Source organism: Dendrobates tinctorius, unplaced genomic scaffold, assembly GCF_039654945.1.
Source record: "Dendrobates tinctorius isolate UK_male_01 unplaced genomic scaffold, ASM3965494v1 ptg000010l, whole genome shotgun sequence".
Lineage (NCBI taxonomy): Eukaryota > Metazoa > Chordata > Amphibia > Anura > Dendrobatidae > Dendrobates > Dendrobates tinctorius.
Genome location: NW_027361678.1, coordinates 6,825,644 through 6,853,338, shown reverse-complemented (window position 1 = coordinate 6,853,338; position 27,695 = coordinate 6,825,644). Strand labels below are relative to the sequence as shown.

At 45.6% G+C, this 27,695-nt stretch overlaps 1 protein-coding gene across 1 annotated transcript; it reads left to right on the top strand.

Annotated features, from left to right (window-relative positions):
* The first annotated feature begins 843 nt into the window (after nucleotides 1-843).
* On the top strand, nucleotides 844-27,695 carry FBXO34 (F-box protein 34). Its single transcript, XM_073586120.1, has 3 exons — nucleotides 844-1,061; nucleotides 21,877-22,032; nucleotides 25,019-27,695. Exons 2-3 carry the CDS (start codon nucleotides 21,965-21,967, stop codon nucleotides 27,117-27,119), a joined length of 2,169 nt encoding a protein of 722 aa, XP_073442221.1. The 5' UTR covers nucleotides 844-1,061; nucleotides 21,877-21,964; the 3' UTR covers nucleotides 27,120-27,695.

Sequence of the window (27,695 nt, the reverse complement as noted above, 5' to 3'; positions counted from 1 at the left end):
AGACTGCGGGGCGGGATCTCTGTCCGCGCATCCACGCAGGCGCGATAACAGACATCATGTGATGTCATAGAATGGGCAGCGCTAACTGCGCATGCCCAAGAAAAAACATTATAGCGTAGGCGCCAGGAAAAGAAAAGAACGCAGAGGAAGCGGCACCAAACTCGAAAGGAGGACAACATGACTGATGGATGTGAGGCCTCTGTGTCCGGGGGGAAAGCCCTGCCCCCCGGACAAACTACAGGTATGACCGACAAATTTTAAAAACGATTATTTCTGCGGTGGAAGGGACACCAAATAAAAGAGCCACCTTGACAGAATGCAGCATTAGTGCTGCACAAGGTGGCTCTTTTACTTAAAAACGCCTACAGGGGGTGACAGGTTCCCTTTAACCTCCATGCCAGGATTGAGTACCTTGTTCTATTAAATTGTTCCATCTTGTTAACCCTTGCTCTGCCTCCTGTCTGTCACTGCATCCCACAACCTGCTAACAGTAGCAGTGCGCGCTCCCGCTTGTGTATAGCTATAGAAGCAGTGCACGCTCCCGCCTGTGACGCTATAGTAGCAGTGCGCGCTCCCGCCGGTGTAGCTATAGTAGCAGTGCGCGCTCCCACCGGTGTCGCTATAGTAGCAGTGCGCGCTCCCGCCGGTCTCGCTATAGTAGCGGTGCGCGCTCCCGCCGGTGTCGCTATAGTAGCAGTGCGCGCTCCCGCCGGTGTGTATCTATGGAAGAAGTGCTCGCTCCCGCGGACAGGTACGCTCCAGTCAGGGCGATGGAAAGGGGAGGGATGACGTGTGAGTGGCAGGTGCCCCGGACCTATGAGAGGCGCTGGCCTGGTTAGTTCTGGTGACGTAGCGCTTATCTCCGCTCCACCCCATTCCTCTGGTGTCGGTGGCTCGGTATTACACTGCTGTCGTTTCCCCGGATGGTCACGTTACCGGAGGATTTCTCCGGCTTTTCACACAGGGAGGAGAACAGAGCGTGTGGCGCGGCCGAGCTGCTGCTTCCTCCCCGGAGCCGCCTCCTCTCTCCCGCCTAGCCGGGGCCGCCGCTGATAGACAAGGTAATTGCTGCCCGGGAGGGAGCGGGCCCGGCCGCCGGTACAGAGCTGCTCCATGGCTGCTACAGGCCACAGCCTCGGACTTTCCTGCGCGCTGGGCCGGGGCTGCAGCCTCTTCTCGGTGCGGGGCCGTTTCCAGCCTGTGGGTGTTCTTCTCCTGTATTTGTTCCGGTTTGTGGTCGGTTTATCTCCCTCCCCGTCCGTACAGTATAATGCAGCATCAGAGCCTCGATCACACCATCCTGATCGGCGATCGTTTCTCCTTCTGTGGGGGGACTACATCTCCCAGGATGCCCTCATAGCTTGCAGTAGGCAGGGCATGCTGGGAGTTGTAGTTTCCTCCCTGCTGAGGGGCTCTACAGATGTCTGCAGAAAGGTGACAGCGATCCGCAGCCTGTTGCCATCCAGCTGTTCTTACGTGTGACAGTTGGCGTAGATTCCTTCTTGTGGATGCTGGGAGTTGTAGTTCTACATGCCGTGGAGAGCACCAGGTTGCAGACCTCTGACCTGTGGCTTCTAGTTTGTTGCTGTTAAAAGAAACAAAGTGTTTCAAAGCGCGTCCACCCGGGCCTGATAAACGGCGGAGAAGAGCGCCAAGTAATGCAATTTATAGGGGGTCTTCCGCTGCTCCCAGTGTCTGTAGCACTAAAGGGGTAGCCCACCACTCGGTCGGCCATGCTTCCCCCAGTATAACACCCATAGTCACCTCTGGTTACGGTGATGTTTCGGCACTGGCTCTCCCAGGGATCGCGTGACGTTGTGTCGCGTGATCCCTGTGGCCGGGTAGCACCGGCTTCACTCTCCTTTTTCTTCGGACACATCAGGCAGGACATCCGGAGGAAGTGAGAGCTGCTGCTGTCTATAGGATAGTGAAGCCACAGGGATAGCGTGGCATAATGTCACGTGAGCCCCGGGAGAACCGTTGCTGACACCAATGAATTGGTGTCTGTTGGAGGCGAGGAAAAGTGCTATTATTTTACTAGGGGAAACATTGGAATTACTTGGACATCATCTCTAACAATAGATATCGCCAGTGCGGCAGCCAATCATCAAAGCTGCTGAACTTAATGATTAACTGCAATGCTGTTGCTGTAGCCGTGACGTTATCAGATTCTGTGCGCAGAGGCGGAGCCTGTGCTAGACCAGGGCAGGGTGAGTAATGCACAGTGTTTTGTGGTGTGTGTGGTTTTTATTTTTTTAAATATATATATTATATATTGGAAAACTGTGCAGGGACTGGGATTTTCCTTTTGTGAAGGAATTTGTAGTAGATGAAATAAAAAAAAAAAAACAAAAAAACTTTGCTAATTTTTCCACTGAGAGAGTCTGGATGGAAAATGTGCAACTTATCCACCCTGTGTATCTCCTTTAGGCCGGGGTCACACTTGCGAGAGTGCAATGCGAGAAACTTGCGCCTCAATACCTGTCTCACGGGAGCGGAGCGCTCAGCTGCATAGAAAGACATGCAGCCGCACACTCCGTTCCCGAGTGCCCGAGGCATTGCCGGGTATCAAGGTGAGACTCACGCGAGTTTCTCACATTGCACTCTCAAGTGTGACCCTGGCCTTAAAGGGATTGTCCTGGAGAAGAAGTCTGCCGTCCCTGAGTTTTGCCAGTGACCGATGCCCCTCGTCAGGCTATGTGCATACTCGCCATCACTTGCTGTTAGACTCTCGTCTTCCCGTCTGCATATCGCATACACGTGGTCATATGACTGCTCACCTGCACAGGGAGGACAATGTCACCATTTGGCAGGCACGCAAAAATTAATATCACTTTTCTTTTTTGACGTGGTAGCCTCTTTACGGAGCACTTGCTTATTAGTCTATGCAGCAGTTCATTATTTGTTTTTATAACATTGTATCTGTTCTGGATAATGGCTACCAATACCCCACTGGAGGGGTTAGACAAACAATATTTAATCTTATGATGCATACATGAGGAAGGAGGAGGCGCTCCATGTGTAGGCGGCGTAACCATCCCGGGATCTGAAGTGGTGCGGTGACTCCCTGTGTTTTCTAATGGCAGATTGTCATCCTGCTTCACTATAAGATGGATTTGTCACTTTCAATATGAGAGGAGCATAATTTGGGGATTCGTTTTTCCTAGCTTAACCAAATGTACAAGTCGTGTGTGGATCTTGTGTTTTTAGACTTTTTGCTCAAACCATAATATATCTGCTACAAAAATGGGGATAACGAGTGGTTCTAAAAGTAAGCTACACTCTTCAGTGCATTTCCGCAGTCAGACCGTTTGGGGTGTTGCTCCACTTCTGCACACGGGACAGTACCATCGGTGTCATAGCCTCATTACACTTGGCATTGTATCCATGCATAATATCTCGGCGTGGGATCGTCATTATCACTGCAGTTTTTCCAGCACAACTTACTAGAGTTGCAGCGCATCAAAAAGTCTGACTGTACCGGGAAAGAACTGCTTCGGTCTGTGGCTAGAATATTGGCATACTAGCAAGGCAGCATATGAAAGGGGAAAGTGTTTAGCAGGCTGTTCCTAGAAAACTCCTTTTTAAAAAGTAACCAGAGGATAAATTTTTGTCAGAGGCTTGAGACTGACAAATCAAAGTGGCCTGAGGTACAGCTGGCAAGTGTTGCATGGCTGATGGTCATATACCTATTTTGGAGACAGCTTTTTCGTCTGTCCGTCCATGCATATGATGCTCCTCTTGGACCAGCTTGCATGTGTTCTCGGTGGGGAGAGAGGAACAAGCAGCTGCCAGATTTTGCTGTTGCTGGCTTCTCTCCTCTTTCAGGGGACAGGATCGGACATGTTGAAATTTATCATGCCCAACCCTTCTTTATTCTCCCAACTGCATTTCTTTATTCTCTTCTTACAGGTAGGGTCCAGTGACCCTTTTCACCACATTTGAGAAAAACTGACTGATTACTTTTATCAGAGTGGCATAATTCTTATTTTTTTGCGTGTAGAGTGGGGGAAAAAAAGTTTCCATGCCTTCTCCATTCTGTAAGTCTGTGAAAATCCAAGTGTATGTATGTATGTATATATATATATTTCACGTGCCCACAGGCTTGCATTGCCGGATTTGATCTGACACTTGGATCAAAATCGGATGTATTTTCCCTGCAGACCACTTGATCCAAGGAAAAAAGTGGTGCCACATAGAATATTATAGGTGCAAGTACTATCTGTGAAAACCACTGATGGCACTCGTCCCATATAACCTGGTGTGTGCACGAATCCTACAGGTTGTAAGTCACTGTCAGAAGAGTTTGGCAGCAGCCTACACCATTTTCTCCATTGTAAACACATGCGTCCTCAGCTGTGAGTGTGCATGTGTATAAAGGAGCGGGGAGGATATCAATAAGTGTAACTAACTAGCTATTAAGAGAAAACTCGGACACATACGTACAGCCATATGATGGATGCGTAATACCGCGCCCACAATTGATGCGCAAACGCTTGGATGGCCCGCCACAATTGCATGATTTCGGCTTTGTGGAGGCAGACTACAGTGGCATACGGTGGCTTCTGTAATATAAAACCATAGGGTGCCTGCACCATCTCTGCCTTATCCGAGAAAAAATGTACACAGAAACCAGAGTTACAAAAAAGGAACATGTAAACTTTGTTTAGATAAACACACACAGAAAATGTTAAACGACAAGACCTTAAAGTGGGAAACCACAAAATGGCACCACTACCCACAAGAAACCATAGAGAGGTTGCACATACCATAAACGTCTAATTGCTATATGTGTATTTGTATAAAAAAAAAAACCCATAACATGGTATAACTATAGCTAGGTTCACAAAGAAACAAAACAGGTGCAAACAGGTATTACCGCCCGTGGGTGACGGTGTCAGCCCCAACGCACGTTTCAGCAAATACGCCTTCCTGTGGGGGTCTCTGCATTGTACATGAGCCCTTAGTGATCCTGCAATAGAAATCAGCCTAAAAGCAGATTTCTAAGTGCACAACCTCCCTTTTTTTTTTTTTTTTTTTTTTTTTTTTGCCCTGTGTGCTCCAGTTATTGGCAGAATGATCAGAGCTTCTGTGTTTGGCTTATTTCCTTCACTGGACAAACTTTCTACTTGTACAGATTCTTAATGAGCGTGCTGTAAGTGCCAGCCTTTCTGTTTGTGGAAAAGTACATTGGTCAGTGGTCCACATCTCCACCTGATGGCCCTCTCTGCATATCCACAAACGCGCTGTTCTTTAGCTAGGAGCAGGTCAGGAATTTGGAGCAAAGCCGCTGCATGCACTGCAGGGAGGCAGTCACATTGCTGAGCCACTGTACCTGTGACCTTCACCACCGGGTACAGGTGACTCGCGCATCATCATGGATATGAGCGTCTCTCGTCTACATCAACATGTCCACAAAGGCAATAGGCACTAATGGGGCGTGCACTGCGCATGGAGGGGTAAGTGGCTGCTGTAGCTTTTGGCTCGGTTGCAGATGTTTTAGTGCCACCATTTCAATCGGAATACATAGGCATGTTAGTGTGTTTGAAAAATATTTGCCAAGGTCCTAATTTTACTATTTTTATTTGGTTTGCCAAAAATCAGAGGAATAAATGAGATTGTGTTTTTGGACCAAAGATTCTCTGCTATAGTGGCACATTATATTATGTCTATTTCACTGTCCTAAACAAAATTGTGGCAATGCTTTGCTGCTCCAGTGATGTGCTATAGAGCATGTCTGTGCATGCGGGGCACGATTATACATAGCCCGGACCCCCAGCCTGCATGGGGGACAGGATGAGCTGCAGCGCACACAGCGACTAATGTGTGTAGGACTGTGCAGCCTCGTTTCATGTGCAACGTCTGCATACATCTTGTCCAGGAAATGTAAACTTCCTCCATTACACCACAACAACAAGATGACAAGTGCATCTGATGTGTGCTCCTGGGCTTGTCCAGCTCCTGGAACTGAGCAGCAGCTTTTATAGATTGCTGTCAAAAGATGTTGGTTTTTTTTAAACTTTTTTGTGAAATTTGTCTTCTATGCAAATGTAGTTTATGTTCTTTGAGCGCGTGTATTATAAAAAGAAAATCTGTCTTCACAACTTCTTTGTCAACTTATATCGCTACTGGATTCATTCTGAGGGCTCGCTCACACCACCATATAAATCGGATGAGTACTGCCTGATTACTATTTTTTTTAATTTTTTCTTTTTTTACTGTCGTGTGACCCTAGCCAAACGGATGATTACTAAACATGGCCTACCAGTAACTTATGGGAGAGGCTGAAGCTGGCCATGTATGAGATGGTTCTCTTTCTACTTCCCCATGCACATGACTGCTTGATCAAGCCACCATCGTACAAATCTGACAGTTTCTTTCTTGCAAAATAAATAAAATTGGGCTTAAAATTTCAACTGTCGTTATCTGTTGGGTAGTCCCCAATAAACCTCAAATGGTTGGCCTTGGTGTATGTGCACCTGTCAAGTATTCCATTGGGAGTAGATTTCCTGAAGCCGCTTTGGCGGTGTTTTTGCCATACTTATGGCCTCTTGGGGTATGTGCACAAGTTGCAGATTTTTCGGCAGAGAATCCGCATCTCCTGGCAGAATACACAGGGTAAAACATGCGGATTGTAGTGCGGTTTGGCTGTGCGGATTTGTTCCAAACTTTGTCCCTTGTAGAGAGAGAGACAGACTTTGTATGTCCCTGAATGGAAATCGCAGCTGCGGATCCGCAAAAAAATTTGACATGCTGCGGAAAATAACCACAGCAAATCTGCGCTGAACTTTCCGCACCATGTGCACAGCAGATTTGGTTTTCCATAGGTTTACATGGTACTGTAAGCTGCACAGGACCAAATCCGCTGCGAATCCGCAATGTGTGCGCACACACCCTTACAGTACAGTCAGATGGCCGTATAAATCGGACCGGGGTCTGAATGCAGTGCACGGACTGCCCGGTTGCTCTTCTTACCATAGCGTATTGGCTGAGTAGAAATACATGAAGCTTGTCACTCTCTGGTCTGGAGAGCCGCTGGCCAGTCCATGCACTGCATTCAGACTCCAGTACAATTTATATGGCTGTCTGGCTGCTCCCTTACCGGAAGCCGTGTGAAGAATACACAGTTTCTTTTATTTTTATTTATTTATTTTTTTTTTTCAGGGTTTACAAACGCTGAAGCAGTTAAAACAAGTGACCGAAGGCTGAAAATTAACACTGCCGTGTATTATGTGTATTAAAGGGGCACTCTTTCATGCAGGTTCTTGGCAGAATATGCTGGAAAAATGGCATGTGCATGTAACTCAAAATGGGTTTGCACCTTCTAAAAAAGATGTAGAATTCCCCTTACCTCCCGTCCAATAAAAAGAAGCCTTTATGCATATTACGAAAACAGCAGGTACTCGGCCTTCACTGTATCAGTGCACTGGCTGATGATAATCTAGACTGTGGGAGCCATTGCACTCTGTATTTGGCTGCAGCTTGATGTTCTCTGTGCACTGGCTGCAGTGGTGGTGTCATGACCAGACCACAAAGACTAGCGTAAGAGGGCTGGTTCTGGACTGGGGTAAGGTGACTGTCTGCAGTGTTCACTATTTTATCTGTATAAAAGCATTTGAGTCCCTGTCTTGCCTGGAAGGTGATAAACTGTGTCTAGCAGAGGCCACCCCTGCAAGGCTCTGATTATTTGATGTTTATGGCCTACACGTAATGTAAGGCCGGGATCACATATGCAAGAACCGCGGTCAAGTCTCGCATCTTAATACCCGGCACTCAGGAGCAGAGCGTGCGGCTGCATAGAAAGACATGCAGCCACACCCTCTGCTCCCAAGTACCGGCGACTGTGCCGGGTATTGACGTGCGAGACTGGTCTTCATTTCTCGCAAGTCTGACCCCGGCCTAAATGAATGCCTCCAAAGGATGCCATATTGTCGCCTATGAGATCCCATTGTACATCTCTCTAGATCGCCTTTTAACATATTATTGCATGTTATATGGAATAAAACCTACTGGCTAGATGGACAATTAGCCTCTGGCGGCATTTTAGTAGCTTTTCCGACATCTTTAAACTAGAACTGCTGCCATGATGTGAATGCAGCCAATTGTGATCTGTTTTAGACTCCATATGCTGCCATACAGGCTGAATGCGCACAGAAGCTTTAGATGTAAATTAAGATATCATTAGTTTTAAGGTTATGGGTATGTTCCCACGGTCAGTAAACGCTGCGGATTAGACGCTGCGTACATCCGCAGCGTCCAGATGTTACAGCATAGTGGATGGGTTTTCTTGAAATTCCATGTGAGTACACGCACATGTGGCGCGTCTTTCCAGACCACAGCATGTCTATCTCGCGGAGACGCTCAGTCTCCAAAAGATAGTCACCCGTACAATGTATAGGACGCGGTGATTCCGCACAATTCAATGAACACATGCGGAATGGCAGCAGGTACAAAGGCGGAGCGGACATGTGCTGTGTCCAAAGCGCTGCCTAATACTGAACGTGGAAACACTCTAAGGCTATTTGCAGATTTCTGGTGCGGCTTCTGCACTGCAAACGCTCAGCATTTACAATAAATGTAAATTGGGTTTTGAAATGACCAAAAGATGCAGAAAAATTTTGTGCAAAAAAAAAAAAAAAAAAAAAAAAATGAGTATGCTGCAGATGTTTAAGTTCTTTGCTTGCATGGTGCAGAAATCTAAGTAATGCGTGAAATGTACTGCAAAATGTATGCTGACTGGCATTGAGGCCCACAGTGGACAAACCTAAAATTCCACCATATACAATATGTCCTTGGAGAAGAATGGCTGACTTTTTTTAGTACGGTGTAAGAATCCCAGTGCTCCTCACGGAAGGAGAATCTGTTCTGTAAGGTCTCCTCTATAATTGCAAAGAGATGTAGTATGTGACACAGAGGTAAAGGGTTTGGCACAAGACCGCGCTGTGGATGGAGCCATCGCTTTGAACAGATCCTTCTTTCACTTGGAAAGTGAGATCTTTATCTGATTCATACCAGCACTTTTAGGAACTACACCCATGAAAAGCAAGTTGTGTAACTGGATATAGAGCTTAGCACTGAATTTGCAGAATCGCTTATTAAATGGGTGTAATGTGTGGTACGTAGCAAAACAGCCAAGACCAAAATAATAGGATGATTGATACAGTGGGAGCCAATATATACACTGCTCACAGAAAGTTTAGGATATTTGACTTTTGGGTGAAATTAATAGAAAACCTAAAGTTCCCCCATACAGTGATATTTTCTCATGAGTTGGGCATTAAGTAGAAGCAGCAATGGTAACTTCATATTAGACAATTTATTGAAATAGCCAACAGTGGTGGGTATATGGTGGGTGAGCCCCAACAAGAAATGTCCCTGTCTCAATAACTTGTCATGGGCCCTTGAGCATCAAATAAAGCTGACGATGTGTCCTGCTGTTCACAAGGCGAGTTTTTTTCTGAGGCATGGCATCCCACTCTTCTTGACGGGTGGTCCTCAGGTCATCGAGGCTCTAGGGTACAGAGGTACGAGCCTCTACACGGCAACTCAGCTGATCCCATAGGTTTCCATGGGATTCGGGTCTGGAGACAGTGCAGGCCGCTCCACGTGAGGTGCCCCAGTCTCCAGCAGTTGTTCCCTAATGATGAGACCTCGATGAGCTTGGAGCATTGTTGCCCATGAAGATGAGATTAGGTCGGTGTTGTCCGTGCAGAGGCACAATGACTGGAATAATGATATACAGTAGTAGGAGCTTTTCACCATACCAATCACAAAGTGTAGGGCAGTTCTGTACTGACCAGACATCTGTCCACCCTGTAACTCCACCACAGGCTCCTCTGGTGACGACAATGGCCGAGGCACAACGCTCCTTGAAGTCTCTAATATCATTGGTGGCCATCATTTCTGCTCAGCATGACTCTCCTTTCATCAGTGAACAGCACTGTGTCCTCCTGGTCCCTCATACAGTGTAGATGATGCCTGTTACTGGTGGTGGGGTCAGGCACCTTGCAAGTCGTCTAGCTCACAGACCACGCTGATGTGACACTTGGGTTCCTCTCGCCTCCCTTACATGTGCCTGGAGTTGTGGCATTCTTTAGATCCGGTTCTGAAGGGCGTTGTCCACAGCAGTCCTCGGTGTGGGATGTGGCAGAGGACGTCTACTTCTCTGCCACTCTGTGACTCTTCCTGTCTCTGTTCCACCCTGCTGATGACTCTGATGACTGACTCTCTGAGCTCAGTGGCCTCTTCCATCTGAGAACATCCTGCTCTTGAAGCCTCACAATGGCTGAGAAACTGCTCATCAATTGTTGGGTGTTATGCTACCCATCATGGCATTTGGTATCTTTGGGATTGCCAACATCAGTCAGGCCTCCTGATGAACCGTGACAATGGGGAAACGCGTTGGGGCACATCCTCTCTGACAAGTTTACATTTCATTAATACCATTTGGAATGAAATATATACATGGTGATTTTGATTACTGGGCTTATCAGTTTGTAAGCTGGGATAAGAGTTTACTCAACAGACTCTTTCATAAAGGCTGTCATAGGGTTGGATATCTTACTAGGTTTATTGTCACTATATTTGTATGAGCTATAGAGTACCCATAGGATATTTTAAATTTTTTTTTGGATCTGTCATTTGGGAGATGTTTCTTCATTTCTTCTCTCATCTATATGTTTTCCCACCTGTTCTGACAGGGTCATCTAGGGGAGTTAGGGATAGTCCTCATTGAGTGGGGGTGCCAAAAAATCGTGCTTTTAGGGTGCCAACCTCCACTGCCAGGCAGACTGCAGTTTAGGGCTATTGTAGGGTTTCTATAGGTCATCTTTATGGTTCATGTTTATATTTTGGTATTTAATCAACTTGTTACACTGGGTAGGTGTCTCTTTAAGAATTGTATCCAATAAAGTTCAAAATTTTAAGGGATTATATGTTCACACTTGATTTAATTTTCCTGTATTGTATATGACCTTATTGCAGTTTTTCGGTGTTGTCTTGGCCTCATGATGTCAAAGTGACAAGCGTGATGAGGATGACTGTTTAATGCCAATTCTAACTGACCCCTGAAATTTATTGGGTGACTCATTTATCTAACACCTGTTCTGAATCTTGTTATGTAAGATCCTTGTTAGAGAACTGCAACTTGTGCAAAAAGTCCTGAGACATTGAACAGTTGGACATGTATGGCCTGAAGTTTAGAGATTTCACATTAAGTACACCTGAAAAGGCTAGAGGGCATTTTAGAATATACCTTATTGTTTTAATCGGTCATACATGGTTGTATGATGGTTGTGCATGCCTGCAACCACGATGTATGTGACACTTGCAGGGGGTTAGATGGGTCAGTTTGCTAACCTTTTGCTGTACAGCACAGATTAAACTGTTACCTGGGTTGAAGGCATGGGGTCGCCAACCTCTGGCACTCCAGCTGTTATGACACCACAACTCTCAGGTTGTCTGCACATGCTATGAGCTGTAACTTTCTAAGAGACAGAGTACCTGAGGTTGCTGACCCCTGGCCTAAGGGACGTACAAACAACCAATGTATGTGCAGACACACAATTGGTAAATGTTGCTGGTTGGACGCTGGGTACTAGTGCGTTATCCAGATGTTGTAGCATAGTGAATTGGATTTCAAGAAAACCCATGCCCACTATGCGTCCAGGAACACCCGTGGAGATGGACTCGCAGCACATCAACTTCTCTTGCGGAGACTAGAACAAGCGCAGCGTCCAAAGTGCTGCTAGCTCAGATGGTTAGCTGTAAGTAGACCTGAGCAAATATCGTCGTATGCCTCCTTATTTGGGTCGCTAATAGCGCTTACCGAGTAGTTGCAGCGGGAACCCGGATTGCTCCCAATAATCAGATGTCTGTCGCCGCGGCTGTGTGACAGTCACAACACATGCATAGAGAGGCTTTTTGTTGGGCTCTCCATGAATGTGTTGTGACTGTCGCATAGCTGTGACACATGCAGCTGCAGCAGCGGACACCTGATTATCTGGAGCGATCCGGGTTCCCGCTGCAGCTATTCGGTAAGCTGTATTAGCGAGCTGAATAAGGAGGTATCTGACAATATTAGCTCATGTCTGGGGGATGTTTTGTGCCTATGACTTCGTAAATGTACATTTATTTGTGTAACAATGTTCATGGACGTGTCCTGGAATATATGGTGGCCTCCATAACACCCATAGATCATAATGAAAGTGAATTCCTGGCAACTTTCTAATTGAAAAAGCCGTCCAAGCCGACAACCCCTCACTAATTTATAGGGACTATTACAGAAACCCTTTAAACAAGATATACCAGAGGCGACGCCAAATTCAGACCCTCAAACGCTGTATGTTGCAGGCCATCGGTGTTTTGTGTAACGGTGGTATCCTCTGCCGGTGTCAGACGGGGCAGGACCACGCCTAATGTTTTTTGCTGAATGTGCATTATCCAGAGCGGTATATTACCGGGTTATGCTGGGATTATAACTTGCATGATGCATCTCCATCTGACAGTCGTCACCTTATGTAACACCTTGAAGCCACAGGTTGTCCGGCCTGTGACGTTAAGATGTTGCTTGTTTTGGACAGACCTGCTTCCTTTTTTTTTTTTTTTTTTTTTTTTTTTTTATAGCTGTTATGTCCTAAAAATAATAGTAAAAAGCGTCCCCTTTTTTATTTTGTTTTTACACATAGGATGAAATGTGTACTTGATGCCACACCTAAATCTGATTACACAATGTACATTCATGTCATTCCTCCATACGCTCTGTAGTTGCAGATAACAAGCGTGGCCTCCACACCCTCCTGGATAATGGCAGCGGTAATCGTCCTTCAGAGTGATCGGGAGCTTTCGTCATGGCATTGACACTGGCAATAGAAAGTGACGAGGATAAATTGTCCCCTTGTAGGTGCCAAGCAAATGTTTTGGTTCTTATGTCAGCCATATAATGGACACATAATTTGGACTGTCGTGTGTAATCTATATATCCGAATAGGATGTCCTGCAGAAGCCTATGATCTAGCGTCTATATACCCGCAGAGATGTGAGTAGGGCCCTCCGCCATTCTAATGGCAGCAATGAAAATTCTGTGACTAGGTCCTTTCGAAATGTTTACGCAGCCGTTACTTTTTTTTTATTTTATTTTTTTTTCATTTGGAAGAGGTTTGTTTTTCATCAGAATGTTTTTTTTTTCCTTCGTCAACAATAAACTTGATAAGCTTTGATTTAAAAAAAAAAAAAAAAAAGTGAACACGTTTGACTATAATGGGTACATGTTCAGTCCATGACAAGCAATGCATATATGTTTTGCTAGATGCTTTGGGCTGTGGTCATTTTATCTGCTGCGGTCTAGGCATGGGATGTGCAGGATGTCTGACACCTGATGGACAGGAACAATGGTCAGTTTTCGCAGCGGTTACTTTCATTTTCTGATAGAGGTGGCGAAGGAAAGGTGATCTGATGTCGTCTTCGGAAGTGCGCCTGTCACCCGTATAGTCTTTGTAGCAATTGATGTATGGACTAGAAGAGGTTACGGGTCATCTGGGTGCCACCTGGTATTCAACATCCTTTCCATTGGTAAATATAAATAAATTTGGGGAATTCTATAAGTTTATATATCATCATTTCTATAAGAGACAGAATGCAATGGTTTGTTCAAGCCTTTTCATTTATTTTGTTGTGTGATATTTTCAGCAGTTTTACAAAAAACTGCATACGTGAATAATAGGATTTAAAAAGCAAAAACAAAGGGGAAAAATGTGTTTATTGGAGAATTTAATGTCTATGGTGGGGAAACTTTCCTTACCCTCTGGGTCCAGCTCTGATTCTCTCATCGCTTCCTTGGTCTCTTTTATTTGCTTGCATTTGATGGTGAATATGCGGACCCATAGCATTGAAGGGACCCTGACACCAAATTTGGCCATGTAGACTGCTGAAGAGTCCTACCTGTGTCTCTTATCAGATGTGGTGTTGGTCAGAAATCCTCTTTTATCACTTTATATAAATGATCTCTTCCAGGCTCTGGGGCAGATGTTGTAGGGAAGATTACTCTGCCTCCAGAGGTTTTTTTAAATTTTTTACATGAAATGGGGGGGTTACCATTGTAAGACAAGTAACTAACACAGAACAGGAGAAGTGACATTTGTCATCTTGCAAACTAGTTTTGCAGCTCTCTGAATGCTGCTGTATTGTAGCAATATTACAGCCCTGTATGCTTGTGAGCTTGAAGCAGAGAGGAGCCTGCAGATGTGTATCAGTTCTGCAGTGAGAGCAGAGAGCGTTCGTTATACATTGCACTGGTATCCCCCCTCCATGTAAAACGAGTTCTCGAGGCAGATTTATCTTCTCGGCATCATCCTCCCCAGAGTCTGGAAGAGGTCATTTATATAAAGTGATTTCTCGGCAACAACACATCTGACATGAGACACACAGGGAGCACTATGCTCAGCAGACTATAACCTGTATGCCCATATTAATAGTTTAGTCAAATATGGTGTCAGATTCCCTTTAATATAGCTGGAACCAGGGTCTTTGTCCATGCATCATGCTGCTCTCGGATTACATATAAAAAAATCTGCTGACATTCCCTTGTAATCTATGGGTTGGTGTACAGTTAGGGCCTGTTCACACATTGCAGATTTGTCACTTGTGGATTTTGTGTCTGCGCAGATTTGACACACAGCCTGAAGGGTTTCCTGATCTCAGCAAAGTGAATAAGAATCCTAAAGTCTCATGCGCACACTGCTTATTTGTGACTTGCAGATTTGGTGCAGCTAGAATTCTGCAGTATGTCAATTCTTTCAGCACTTTTGCTGCAGATTTTACCCATAGCAAGGAGTGCGGTTTTCCTGCCAAGAGATGCAGAAATGTGCAGATCTTTCTGCAACAGATACTTATCATGTGCACCTACCCTTATACATTGTACCAATGTAGCTTGTGTAGTCCTAAACGGGCACGTGAACCTTTCTCCGAGATGTACATCCATTTACAACGCTGAAAGCAAAGGGAATGTTCGCATCTCCATTACTCATTTTTTCCTATATCCTAGTAGCAGATTCCAAGATTGTTTCATGTGGTATACACCCATTTTATTTGGCCGACTTCACCGCTGCCATGAAAATAAAGTGGATTGTTCTCATCCGTGCATGTTCCTTGGCAGGGTTGTAAGTACCTATAATAATATGGCTGTGATCTTTTGACCTGTTTGTCATAGTATCTGACCAAATTAACGACATGCAAAAGTGTGATTCCTATTAACACCATTTAAATACCTTGTGTTTTAAGGAAAAACGAAAACTGGGTCACTCCATAGTGTCTGTCCTTACACTGATAGATTCCCTTTAAGCAGGGAAGGTGTCACCCCGTTTTTCAAGTATCAGCTGCCGGCACCGCCATCAGGGGCTTATCTACAGCATTCTGTAATGCTGTAGATGAGCCCACGATGTAACCTGAAAGATAAGAAAATAGAGTTATATTATTCTCACCCAGGGGCGGTCCGGGTCCGGTTTTGGTCCAATGGGTGTCGCGGTCTGGTCCGGCACCTCCCATCTTCTAACGGTGACGTCCTCTTCTTTGCTTCCTGTCGTGGCTCCTGCGCAGGCGCACTGATCTGCCCTGTTGAGGGCAGAGTACTACAGTGTGCAGTCGCCGAACCTCTCTGACCTCTCCCTGCGCACTGCAGAACTCTGCTCTGCCCTCAACAGGGCAGATAAAGTACGCCTGCGCAGGAGCTACGGCAGGAAGGAAAGAAGAGGGCATCACCGTTAGAAGATGGGAGGTGCCGGACCAGACCGTGACACCCATCGGACCAAAATCGGACTGCCCCTGGGTGAGTATAATATAACTCTATTTTCTTCTCTTTCAGGTTACATCGGGGGCTTATCTACAGCATTACAGAATGCTGTAGATAAGCCCCTGATGGCGGTGCCGGTAGCTGATAGTCGAAAAATGGGGTGACAGATTCCCTTTAAAGGCTGAAAAGCCACCGATCAATATATTATCGTCCGTAGAATGGGTAAAGTCCTGAACAACCCCTTTAACACTACTACTCCCAGCATGCCCTGGCAGTGTATGATATCCTATGTGGCGGTTCCTGTCCCACTTTATGGTAGACTGCAAAGGGTCCCTGTTTGCCTTCTGGTGAAGTCACCTGGAAAGCCAGATATTAGACGGCCCTTGTCTTTGACATTCTGACAGCTCTGTCTAGACTGTGTGACCTTTCCATGTGTGGAGACCTACGTAATGATCCTTTATAGCCGATACTGGGCTGTAAATGAGAGATGAGGCAGATCTGCTCTAAGGGGCGCCAATATAAGAACTAGTCTGTGCCCCCATGTACTGACTCTGGGGGGAAAAACCCACAACTGTAGCTCATTTCATTTTGATATGACCTGTCCTTGTAGTCTGTGGTCCTGTCCAGGGTTTGCGTTTTATTTGCTATTTATTTATATTGAAGGGGAAAAAACCCCCTCAAACTCTGCTTCAAATATGCAAGGAAAAAATGAGCACCAGGTGTATGAAAATATACACTGCTCAAAAAAAATAAAGGGAACGCTCAAATAACACATCCCAGATCTGAATGAAATATTCTCATTGAATAATATGTTCTGTACAAAGTTGAATGTGCTGACAACAAAATCACACAAAAAATCATCAGTGGAAATCAAATTTATTAACCAATGGAGGCTTGGATTTGGAGTCACACACAAAATTAAAGTGGAATGTAATGTCCTTAAAACAACTCAAAATGAGGCTCTCTATTGTGTGTAGCCTCCACGTGCCTGTATGACCTCCCTACTGTACAATGCCTGGGCATTCTCCTGATGAGGCGTCGGATGGTCTTCTGAGGGATCTCCTCCCAGACCTGGACTAAAGCATCCGCCAACTCCTGGAGAGTCTGTGGTGCAATGTGACGGTGGATGGAGTGAGACATGATGTCCCAGATGTGCTCAGTCGGATTCAGGTCTGGGGAACAGGTGGGCCATTCCATATCTTCAATGCCTTCATCTTGCAGGAACTGCTGACACTCCAGCCACATGAGGTCTGGCATTTTCCTGCATTAGGAGGAACCCAGGGCCAACCGCACCAGCATATGGTCTCACAAGGGGTCTGAGGATCTCATCTCGGTACCTAATGTCAGTCAGGCTACCTCTGGTGAGCACATGGAGAGCCGCACCCCATTACTGACCCACTGCCAAACCGGTCATGCTGAAGGATGTTGCAGGCAGATCGCTCTCCACGGCGTCTCCAGACTCTGTCACGTCTGTCACGTGCTCAGTGTGAACTTGTTTTCATCTGTGAAGAGCACATGGCGCCAGTGGTGAATTTGCCAATCCTGGTGTTCTTTGGCATGTGCCAAGCGTCCTGCACGGTATTGGGCTGTGAGCACAACCCCCATCTGGGTACGTCAGGCCTTCAGACCATCCTCATGGAGTCGATTTCTAACCATTTGTGCAGACCCATGCACATTTGTGGCCTGCTGGAGGTCATTTTGCAGGGCTCTGGCAGTGCTACTCCTGTTCCTCCTTGCACAAAGGCAGAAGAAGCGGTTCTGCTGCTGGGTTGTTGCCCTCCTACGGCCCCCTCCACATCTCCTGGTGTACTGGCCTGTCTCCTGGTAGCGCCTCTGGACACTACGCTGACCGACACAGCAAGCCTTCTTGCCACAGCTCGCATTGATGTTCCATCCTGGATGAGCGGCACTACCTGAGTCTGTCTCATGTTACCCCGAGTGTGAAAGCACAACCAACATTCAAAAGTGACCAAAACATCAGCCAGAAAGCTTTGGTAGTGAGATGTGGTCCCCATGTGCAAAACCACTCCTTTTATTGAAGGTGTATTGATAATGGCCAATTTCCATCTGTTGTCTATTCCATTTGCACAGCAGCATGTGAAATTGACAATCAAGCAGTGTTGCTTCCTAAGTGGACAGTTTGATTTCACAGAAGTTTAATTTACTTGGAGTTAGATTCTGTTGTTTAAGTGTTCCCTTTTATTTTTTTTGAGCAGTGTGTATATATTATATTGTTGGGTTTTTTTTTTGTTTTTTTTTCTGGTACTGTAAGCGAAGGGTGTGAATAAGCCCTTGGTGTGCAATGGAAAATTGGGCAAACTAAGCTGTGCTGTTTCTCCCTCAACCCCCCCCCCCCCCCCCCTCCTCCAACACTGCCATGTTCAGGGTAGAAATGCAGATAGACGGCCATTGCTTCTTTTTTAAAGGGAATTTGTCGGCAGAACTTCACCCCCTAGCTACTTGTCTGTATAGTTCTTGTAAATACAAGTTCAGCAACACCTTTAGCTAGACAGTCCGTTCCTCCATTACAGAGAAATCTGTTTGGAAGCGCTGCTCAAGCCTGTCACTCCAGCTCTATTCCCCCGCCCAGTACTGCCTCGTTCCCATTGGCTGACAGCTCCCTTTGTCTGAGGTCACACAGCTTAGGGGCTGTCGGTCAAGCAGAAGTCAGCCGGGAATAGAGCTGGAGTGACACAGGCATGGGATAAAGGCTCACAGATAGGGCAGTACCATGAGAAATAAGATGGGGGTGAGGATGATGGCAGCCCTCACCTCTAGGGGTCATGTAAGGAGACAATACCTGTAGAAGCCTGAGGTGTTGTAGCTGCAGATCTGTGGCTGGAGGAAAGTATTGTTCAGGTAGTGTAACCTCTGCTTTGCCAATCTATCACGGTGTGAGGGCTCAGCTCACAGAAAGGAGAGCATAAGCAAGCTTTTTTTTTTGTTTGTTTTTTTTTTCCCTTAAAGTGCGGAAACGTGTTAGTGTGAATAATCAAACCTTGCTTATACTTTCGAGGGTCTCAGCCTCCTTTCCGTGAGTGTATCCTGCACACCGTGACACTTGGGGTGGTCTTCGATCCTCTTACAAGTGTTGTCAGTATTTACTTCCATATGTCATGGTTAGTCCAGATTCTGTTACAGTGAAGCCTATTCTCTATTTTAAGATCAAAAGCTATAAAAAAAGTCCACTCACTTGTCAGGTGTCCTGCTTCAGTTTAGCTCTGTAAAAATAGGAGATGAGAGGAAAGTTGGCTTCAGGGAGTGGTAGTGACCTCCCACCGCTAATCCCTGTCATAAAGTACTTAACCCTCAGCTCGGTATTTTGACCACTGAGACGTTTTCACCTTTTTTACCTGCTCCTCAGGTATAATTTCCGGTTTTCTTTTAGTCAAATGATCGGCTTCTTCTGCATCTTTGATCCCCCTATTTTGTCCTGGCTTGTTGATTTAGATTGTTAAATCTACTAATTTCCAAAAGTGAAGGGGGCCCATGTGACCTTTTTGGTAAGGAGTCTTAAAACTGTTCACCTTTGTTTCCTGCCCCTTTAAGAATGTGTTCTGAGCTTTAAGCCCTTCTGTGGTTGCAGTTTGCAACCTATTAATCATTGACTGCAAAAGAACTTGGCAGTCATTTGGCTTCCTCCCTGATTTAGAACACCGGCACCATCGCCAGATGACCAGGTTTATTTGGGTATCCATAAAGTACACCTGTTCTTCATCCATTTTTTTATATTAACAGGACGGCCAAAATCTCTGTTCTGTGGACTGTGCGGCCAACACTATTTATCTACAGACATATAGCTGCCGGGAAACGGTTCCTTTTTAAATGGTACCTGATATACCATAAAGGTCCGCTGGATCCTGGACTCCACATGGTGCTCTCATTGGAAAGGGGTCTGCACTTGGACTGCTCTCTCCATTCGCTTGCATGGACGATTTCTTGGAAAGAACTCCCATGCAAATGAAACGAGAGCACTGCACATTTCATTTTCTCCAATTTGGCTGTGGACTTGCATTCATTTTCACATTTGTGGAATATATCCCATATGTCGGCATGTGTCTTTAGGAGACTCATCCAGTGTTTGTGGTAATGTAAAATAATCCGAGGATCGATTAGATAATTCGAGCTCTGTACTGTGCAAAGCTACTAAAAGGTACTGTCGCACTTAGCGGTATACCAGCGATTTGACGCGGTCAGGATCGCTGGTACATCGCTAAGTGGTCGCTAGTGAGCTGCCACACAGGCAGATCTCACCAGCAACATAGCAGGGGTCGGCGGTGGCTACTTACCTGTCAGACGCGGCGATCCTGACGTCCTCCCGGCCGCGTCCAGGCGTCTCTCGTCAGCGCCACAGGAAGCTGACGACGAGAAACGGCCCAGGACGTTCTCGCGCGATCAGCAATAACCAGCGCGGGAGCGGTCGGAGGTAAGTATCAGACACAGCGCTATCGCTATAACGTCACGAAATCCAGTGACGTTTTTGCGATATTGCTAGCGATATCGCTTAGTGTGACAGGCCCTTAAGGCTTCTGGTGGGGCCAGGGTATAGTTACAAGGTTTGTCCAACCCAAGGACATCTTCAGCAATGTAGTGTGCACACTGTCAGGATTCAGCTCCACTTGCCGCTTCATTCAGTAGGTTCCATTGAGAAGTGGCTGAGACTAGTCCGCACATGATGGCGACTAGGCAAGTGCTGGAATCGGCATGCAGAGGAGAATGCTAACTGTGTGTACATTACACATTGGAATAATTCGGCAAACTGCAAATGTTCTCAAGTGTGGACAATCCCTTTTAAGTGATGTAGTGTGCTGCCATTCTATGACTACCCTAGATACCACAGAGTTGCATTCAGCTATCCTTGCCAGGGGCGCGGCAGGGTGCATGACCAGGGCTGCTGTGATTATCCACCTCCAGGCTGGGAGAATGGCTGGTGCCATTTCTGTACTTTCTGTTAATAATGAAGGGCAGATATAGAGACCACACTCCCCATAGCTGCTCGCTCCATCATCTGAATCCCTGTCGCATAAAAAGTCATCCAAACTGGAATTTTTCCTTTCCCTACAAAGAGCAGTCCCCCTGCTAATGGTGGGCTACAGAAGTAAGATTGTGGCCCTGATTCCTCTAATTCTTTACGGCATTTGATATGTTCCTTTTGTACTTTAACCTTGTTCCCAGGAATCTTTAAGTGCTTCTAAGGTGTGTGTTGTTTTTTTTTTTTTTTTTTTTTTTTTCTTTTCCCCTTTTGTATTTGCAGAATCCTCCCATGTTTTGAAGTGTGGTGAAGGTGGCATGGCGCGGGGACATGTAGCCATTGTCCCTATGTTTTATATTCTATGTTTTGTCTGCTCCAGTTATAAGACGCTTCCACTGTCTGCCGCTCAAATCTACATGTCTGTGCCCCCCATACTGAGCTGTTTGGGATGCTGTGCATAAAATCGGGGATATATAGACTTCACTTCCCATCTTATTTAGGGGAGATAAGTCTGACCTGAAGCAGCTTTTCTCTTTGCTCAGTCAGCCCAAGTGCTCGTGTGTATGGGGCAGTCTGTTGCCTGTATATTTGGCCATCCGCCAACTCGTGTATGGCCGCCCCATGTACTGTATTGGGATCCTCAATTCTGTGATTAATAGGCCTCCAGTAAGTGGCACCATCTGGATTAGGAAGTGTTGGCTTCGGCTCCTGTATTTTTAGCCTCCTGGCAGACTCCCCGCAGTCAAAGTGTTGAGTTGTGGGAATCTTCAGTGTGGATATTTTAAACCTGCTTTTGCCTGAAATAGATCTTGTAGTGTAAACGGGGCTAATAGTAAGTACAGCTCACCTAGGCCATGCTGTGCAGTCATCCCACAGTATTTATTTCAGAAATGTGCATTTTTTTTTTTTTTTAAATGAAACTCCTAACTGCAGAATTGTTCTCATCTTAATGGCACTAAAAGTGGAGTAAGTGGCTCCATCCATTGGCTGGATCCTTATTGGGGGGGAAGGGTGCTCTTTTCCTGTAATGCGGTTTTCCATGTCATCCATTACCTGTGCTGGGGATGAATGGCACTGATCCGTCTGGCTAAGTGTTTCTCTTCTGTTTTTGTTTCCACAGTTTACCACAACTGTGTGACAGACTGAGCTTACACCCATAACAAAGATGGACTGGCTGTGACGACACGCCTTGTGTGCAGGCAGCTAGGATGAGTTCCAGCCGAGCCGGCCTCCACAGGGAACCACTGAAATTCCACTCCTATCAACATGTCAAGAGGTAAGTGTTGCTGAAGACATCCATGCTCGTCTGTCAGTGTTGGGCTGGTTTCACATTAGCGTTTGGAGGCGCAGTGGACACTTGCCGTGAAGCTCCACCCCCTGCCGCGCATCCTCCGGTCAGCTCCGCCTATGGGTGCATGCAGCCTGCGTACCCTATCTTTAGCATTGGGTACGCAGGCCGTGTGCAGGTATGCTTTTGCCGCCGCATGCGTCCTTTTGACGGTACGGCGACCTGCGCCAAAAGCAATGTCCCTACTCTGACATCAGCAGAGGGTTTGGCTGATGTCAGAGTAGGGAAGGATCTGGCAATTAATATTTCTTAATCCTGGTTTCACCTTTTGGAGACTAATTACAACAAGACGTTTCTGGCAGCAGCTTGATCCACCATTGAGAACACATGCATGCTCAACTGAGTATGCACATGTGTATGAAGAGGTCAGGGATAGTGATGGGCGAATCTGAATGATAAAGTTCGGGGTCCGTACCGGACACTTAGGCCGGGGTCACACTGGCGAGGAATACGGCCGAGTGAGAGGCGCTAAAAGCACGCATTACACACGGACCAATGATTCTCTATGGGGTCCCTCGCACCAGCCGTATATTTCTCGGGCGTATTCTACGGTCCGTACCAATCGCAGCATGCTGCGATTGTCAGCGTACTACGGCCGTAATACGCCAATGCAAGTCTATGGGTGCGCAAAAAATACGGATTACACACGGACCACACATGTGACTTGCGAGAAATACGCACCAGGTGTCTTTTAGCAAAGCCGGCAATTCAGTGCGCTATACAGTAAACTCACACTGACAGTTTTAATAAAGAAACGAAAGAATAGATATAGACACATAGAAAATATATATATATATATATATATATATATATATATATATATATACATACATACATTCTATGTGTCTATCTATTCTTTGGTTTCTGTTAGAAACCCTGTCATAGGGCTCCATTATATGTCCATTTTGCAAGCCTGCGAGAAAATCTCGCCATACGGATGCTTAGATGCGCAAAATACGCGACCACACCTTGATTACGGATGACATACGGAGCACTGTTTAGGGGCCATTCATCCGTATTACGCATGTAAAATACTGACCGTATTTTACGTCGGTTAGTGTGACCCCGGCCTTAGTCTGTCAATGGACTCCAAACACTGAAATCCATGATACTGTTCGGGATCCTCAGCATCAAGCAGACAGCTGCAGCTCTCAGCTTTATTCTGGCTGGTTAGCAAAAATATAGGCACCCCTGGCGCCTGTGTTTTTTAAGTGTAATCTTAAAAATCTGCATGGGGCCCTCCCTCCCCCATTTTTAAGAGCTAAAAATTTCAGGCTGTGAAGGTCCATTGATATTTGGCCCCTTCCAAGCATGAGACTAGTTAACAGCTGTCTGCTTTCCCTTGGTTGGTTATTAAAAATAAGGGTACCCCAGGTGTGTGGGTGTTTTTTTTGTTTTTTTTTGTTTATTTTTTTCCCCCCTTATTTGTGGGTCGGGGGATGGCCAAATAACTAAGGGGCATTCCCTGCCTATTAATATCAGTCCCCAGTTTGTGGGCCCTCCACTTTTTTTTTTTTTTTTTTTTAAATAACCAGCTAAGACAAAAGACAACTGGGTGCTGATATTAATAAAGTAGGTGTTCCAGTTCCTTATAAAATTCAATTTTTTTTCAATTTGATATTAATAGGCTGGGGACCCCCATGGTTATTGGGTCATTCCCAAAATACAAATCAGCCTGCAGCCACTCCAGAAGTATTTGCACCAATTCTGGCACTTGGCGTAACCTTGTCACAGCAGCTGGCTCACATGTCTTATTGCGTGACAGCGTGTTAATCGCCAGATGTTTGGGCCCCACAGTCACTTGAATCTGGTTTTAGATTGGGATCAAGTTTTTTAAAAAAAAAAAGAAAAAAAAAAAAAATTTGGCTGAACCTGACTGACCAGAGCATCCATGGGTCTACCCATCCCTAGTCAGAAGGACTAGTTGTCAGCCAAATGTATATGGAAACCTTTCAGATCAGGTTTTTTTATGGTCAGTGAGTGACCCACCATGTCTGTCCTGGCCAGGGGGTCTCATGACCTGAATTTGGCAATGTTATATGTCTGATGCTGTCTAGTATGGATCAAGAGACCCACTGCCATTCCAGAAATCACGGTCCATGCACAATCTGTTTTCTACTGGAAAGTGAACCAATGAAATGCAACATGACAGGCTTGTCTTTTGCTTGCACCCTAATCACCTATATGGGGATTTCCCATTTCTTATGAAGGGCAGGACAATATTTTTACCCCTTCGTCTGGGGCTAGAATTAGTCGAGAACGACGGCAGATCAGAACAAAAAAATCCTTGCAGGAACCCTAGACAAGTAATTTTTCTACTCTAATATGCACTTATGGCGTATACCCAAAATATGCCGTGAATGTCTGATAGGTGAGGGCAAACCTTCAGGGCATTAGGAATATGCAAAAGAAAGGAGACATCAGTGACTTCCATAGAATAGATATAGGCACAGATGTGGATGCTGTGACATTTCACTGGTGTGAAACTAGTTGTTTGCAGATTACATACTCTGAAATAAGTTTTTCTTCCTCATGTACACATATTATTGCATTTGTAGCCCAACCTAGCTGATGTGTAGCCTTCAAAATAAAATTTTTTCTTCATTTGTAAAAAGTTAAGTTAGATGTGCGATTGCAGCTAATATCAGACTGTTTGCTCTCTCAGATGGCTCGCTTGCCCTCGTGATTATCTTTTCAAGGATTACGGAGCGGCCCTGACTGCCTAAGCTGTGTAAAGAGCAGCAAATCTGTACAAAATCTGGCTACTAATGTATTTTCCAACATAAGAGATTTTCCTTTAAGCAGATGGGATCTGGGTGCATGTGGTCAGCTGTGGGTTTTTGCTGCATGTATTGATTTTGGGTTCTGCATTTCGGCGAGTCTCACCGCCTGCACTTTTTTTTTTTTTTTGCAGGGCTTCTGGAATGCATTTAAAGCCATATCACAAGATACAGAAAAAAGAATCTCTCCTAGAACCAAGATCAAACAAAGGCATGCATCTGAACAACCAAAGCTCGGCAAAAGAAGAGAAGCGTAATGTGGCCACCAAGAATTGTTTACCCTGTATGGACAATCCCCCACGCAGGCCATTGGGCACACTATCTACGAACACCATGTGCAATACAGCAGGGATGAGCTCCTCCAACAGCTTTGAGGTCAAAGCAAAGAATGTTCCTCCTGCAACCATCCATGAAGGTGACGGAGAGGTCCCATTGGATAGTTGTGCACTCATCAAACCCGGAAACACAAAAGAGAAGATTGCCTTTTTTGCCTCTCATCACTGCAGCAGCAATAGGAACAGCTCTATGAAGATTAAAAACACTGGGGACATGAGCGGAAGAGCTGCCAAAAGGCGAAAGAAATCAGTGGACATGAAACGCGTAAAGAACCATCTGGAGAAGGTGCAGGAAGCGCAGAAAAAGTGCCTCCTCTCCGAGTCTTTCCCAAGTTCAGTGGAAGACTGTTCAATAAATTTTGTCACAGATAATGATGGAATTCTTCCTGGAAGACCCATTTCTGTGATAGAGATGGTAGCTTTTCTAGAGCAAAGAGCAAGTGCGTTACTTTCAGATTGTGCTAAACCCTTTTCCAATCCTTCGAAACCCACTGGAAATTCTAAATGTGCCCTTCCGCCCGTCTCCTTGATGGCACTCGCAGCCAGTGAAAACCCTTCTGAGAAAGACAATTCAGAGAAGGCTGAACTGGAGTCCGTGTGCGTCTTGGAAATGGTGGCTAAACTGGAGTCTGAATGTTTGAGACGCCAGAATGACCGCGAATCAGGAGGACTCTCAAGAAACAACAGCTTCAGAAGGAACGTCGGCCGGATGTTGCTTGCCAGCAGCTCGCAACAAGGAGCGAGTCCTCCACAGGATGATGCGTCTGATCCTGAAAAACACTCTGCTGCTGCTTCCGGGGTGGAGCCAAATGTTTTGCAAAATGAGGAAGACGTTTCTCCGGTGAAATCTTGGCAAAACTGCCCTCCACCCAAGCCTCAAGATTCTGAGTCTTTGCCGCCTATGGAAGACTTTTTTGTGGCCAACGTAGACCTTGAACTCGTAAGAGACACTTATCTAAAAATGAGGTGTAGGGGCGATATTGCGATAACTGTGGATCCTTGTAACTTATCTATTTCTGTCTGTATAAAAGCTGTTGAATGTGTCCCTGATTCTTATGAGAGTCAGTCGGTGAATGATGGTGCAGCTGATGAAAAGTTGGAGTGTTCAGATAGGATCCCTGATCCATCGCATAAGACTGCAGATGTATTAATGCACACACAGGATATAGGACACACACAGGACAAAGCTTTATCAGGGGACCCATCACCCGGGGTCTTATTTTTTCAAAGTGATCAAAACGATGCAACCCATGCACATGTAAGGATCAGCCCTGAAGTAAAGTCGCAGGTAGACACCCCCGAGAAACGAGCCTTTGACAATTCTCTATGTATGCAGAATAGCTCAATGATTGCACAGTACGCTGTCTCCATCTCCTCCCTTGGAACCGTAACTCAGGTACTCAATGCCTCTTCCGTAAAGAGGCAGGTGTCTCACGATTTTCTCGAGACCAGATTTAAGATCCAACAGCTGTTGGAGCCTCAGCAGTACATGGCGTTCTTACCCCATCACATCCTGGTGAAGATATTAAAGTATCTTCCCACCCGATCTCTCGCTGCGCTAAAATGCACTTCCTTTTATTTCAAATTCCTTATCGAACATTACGACATCCGACCGTGCGATTCGCTGTGGGTGCGGGACCCTCGCTACAAAGATGACCCTTGCAAGCAGTGCAAGAAAAAGTACGGGAGGGGCGACGTGTCGTTATGCCTGTGGCATCCCAAACCTTACTGCCAAGCTTTACCTTACGGCCCGGGTTTTTGGATGTGCTGTCACATGTCTCAAAAAGAGAGCCGTGGCTGTAGGGTGGGGCTTCACGACAACCGCTGGGTGCCTGCTTTTCACAGCTTTAACCGAACGGTGTGCAAGAAATCCAGAGAGTCCGACTTTGAAGAAGACTGACAAATGCGGACAGGAATCGCACTGGTCTCGTAGAGGAAAAGAAAAAAGATTTTCATGCCCCATGCTGTTTACATTGTACAAAATCATGAGTTTTTTTTTCTTTTTCATGGGGTTGCGAAACTGCACATTATTAACACAAGAGCCTTTACTTTTTTTCAACTGGATATTTAGCCCTTTTATGTAAATAACTCCTAATAGATGTACATATAAAATCTATTGCTAGCTGATGCCACCTACTCTTTACAAAGCAGCTATGGAAGTTGTCGTGGCTATAGGTGTACGGATGGATTTTTTTTTTTTTTTTTTAATTTCTATTTTTTTCTTTAATTTTAAGTGTCTTGTTAAATATGTATATCCTGTACGACGTTTCTAAAAAAGAGAAACTCTAAAAATATATAGGGCTTGAAGCATTTAAGTGTTTATCATTGGTTTAACTGGAGAGAGTTTTACTCGGAACTGGCACAAGTGTCTGAAATACTGTGACAAAGTGAATACATGAGGTGACTTATTGTATAGTGACAAACTATATGAGAAAGATATTGTCTGGCTTTACTTCAATAAAATGTGCATCCTGAA

What these genes read in the sequence shown, in the direction of transcription:
- FBXO34 (XM_073586120.1), top strand. Translation starts at nt 21,965, where the DNA reads ATGAGTTCCAGCCGAGCCGGCCTCCACAGGGAACCACTGAAATTCCAC. An exon ending in TCCTATCAACATGTCAAGAG is followed by an intron (nt 22,033 to 25,018) that starts GTAAGTGTTGCT and finishes TTTTTTTTGCAG; the next exon opens with GGCTTCTGGAATGCATTTAA.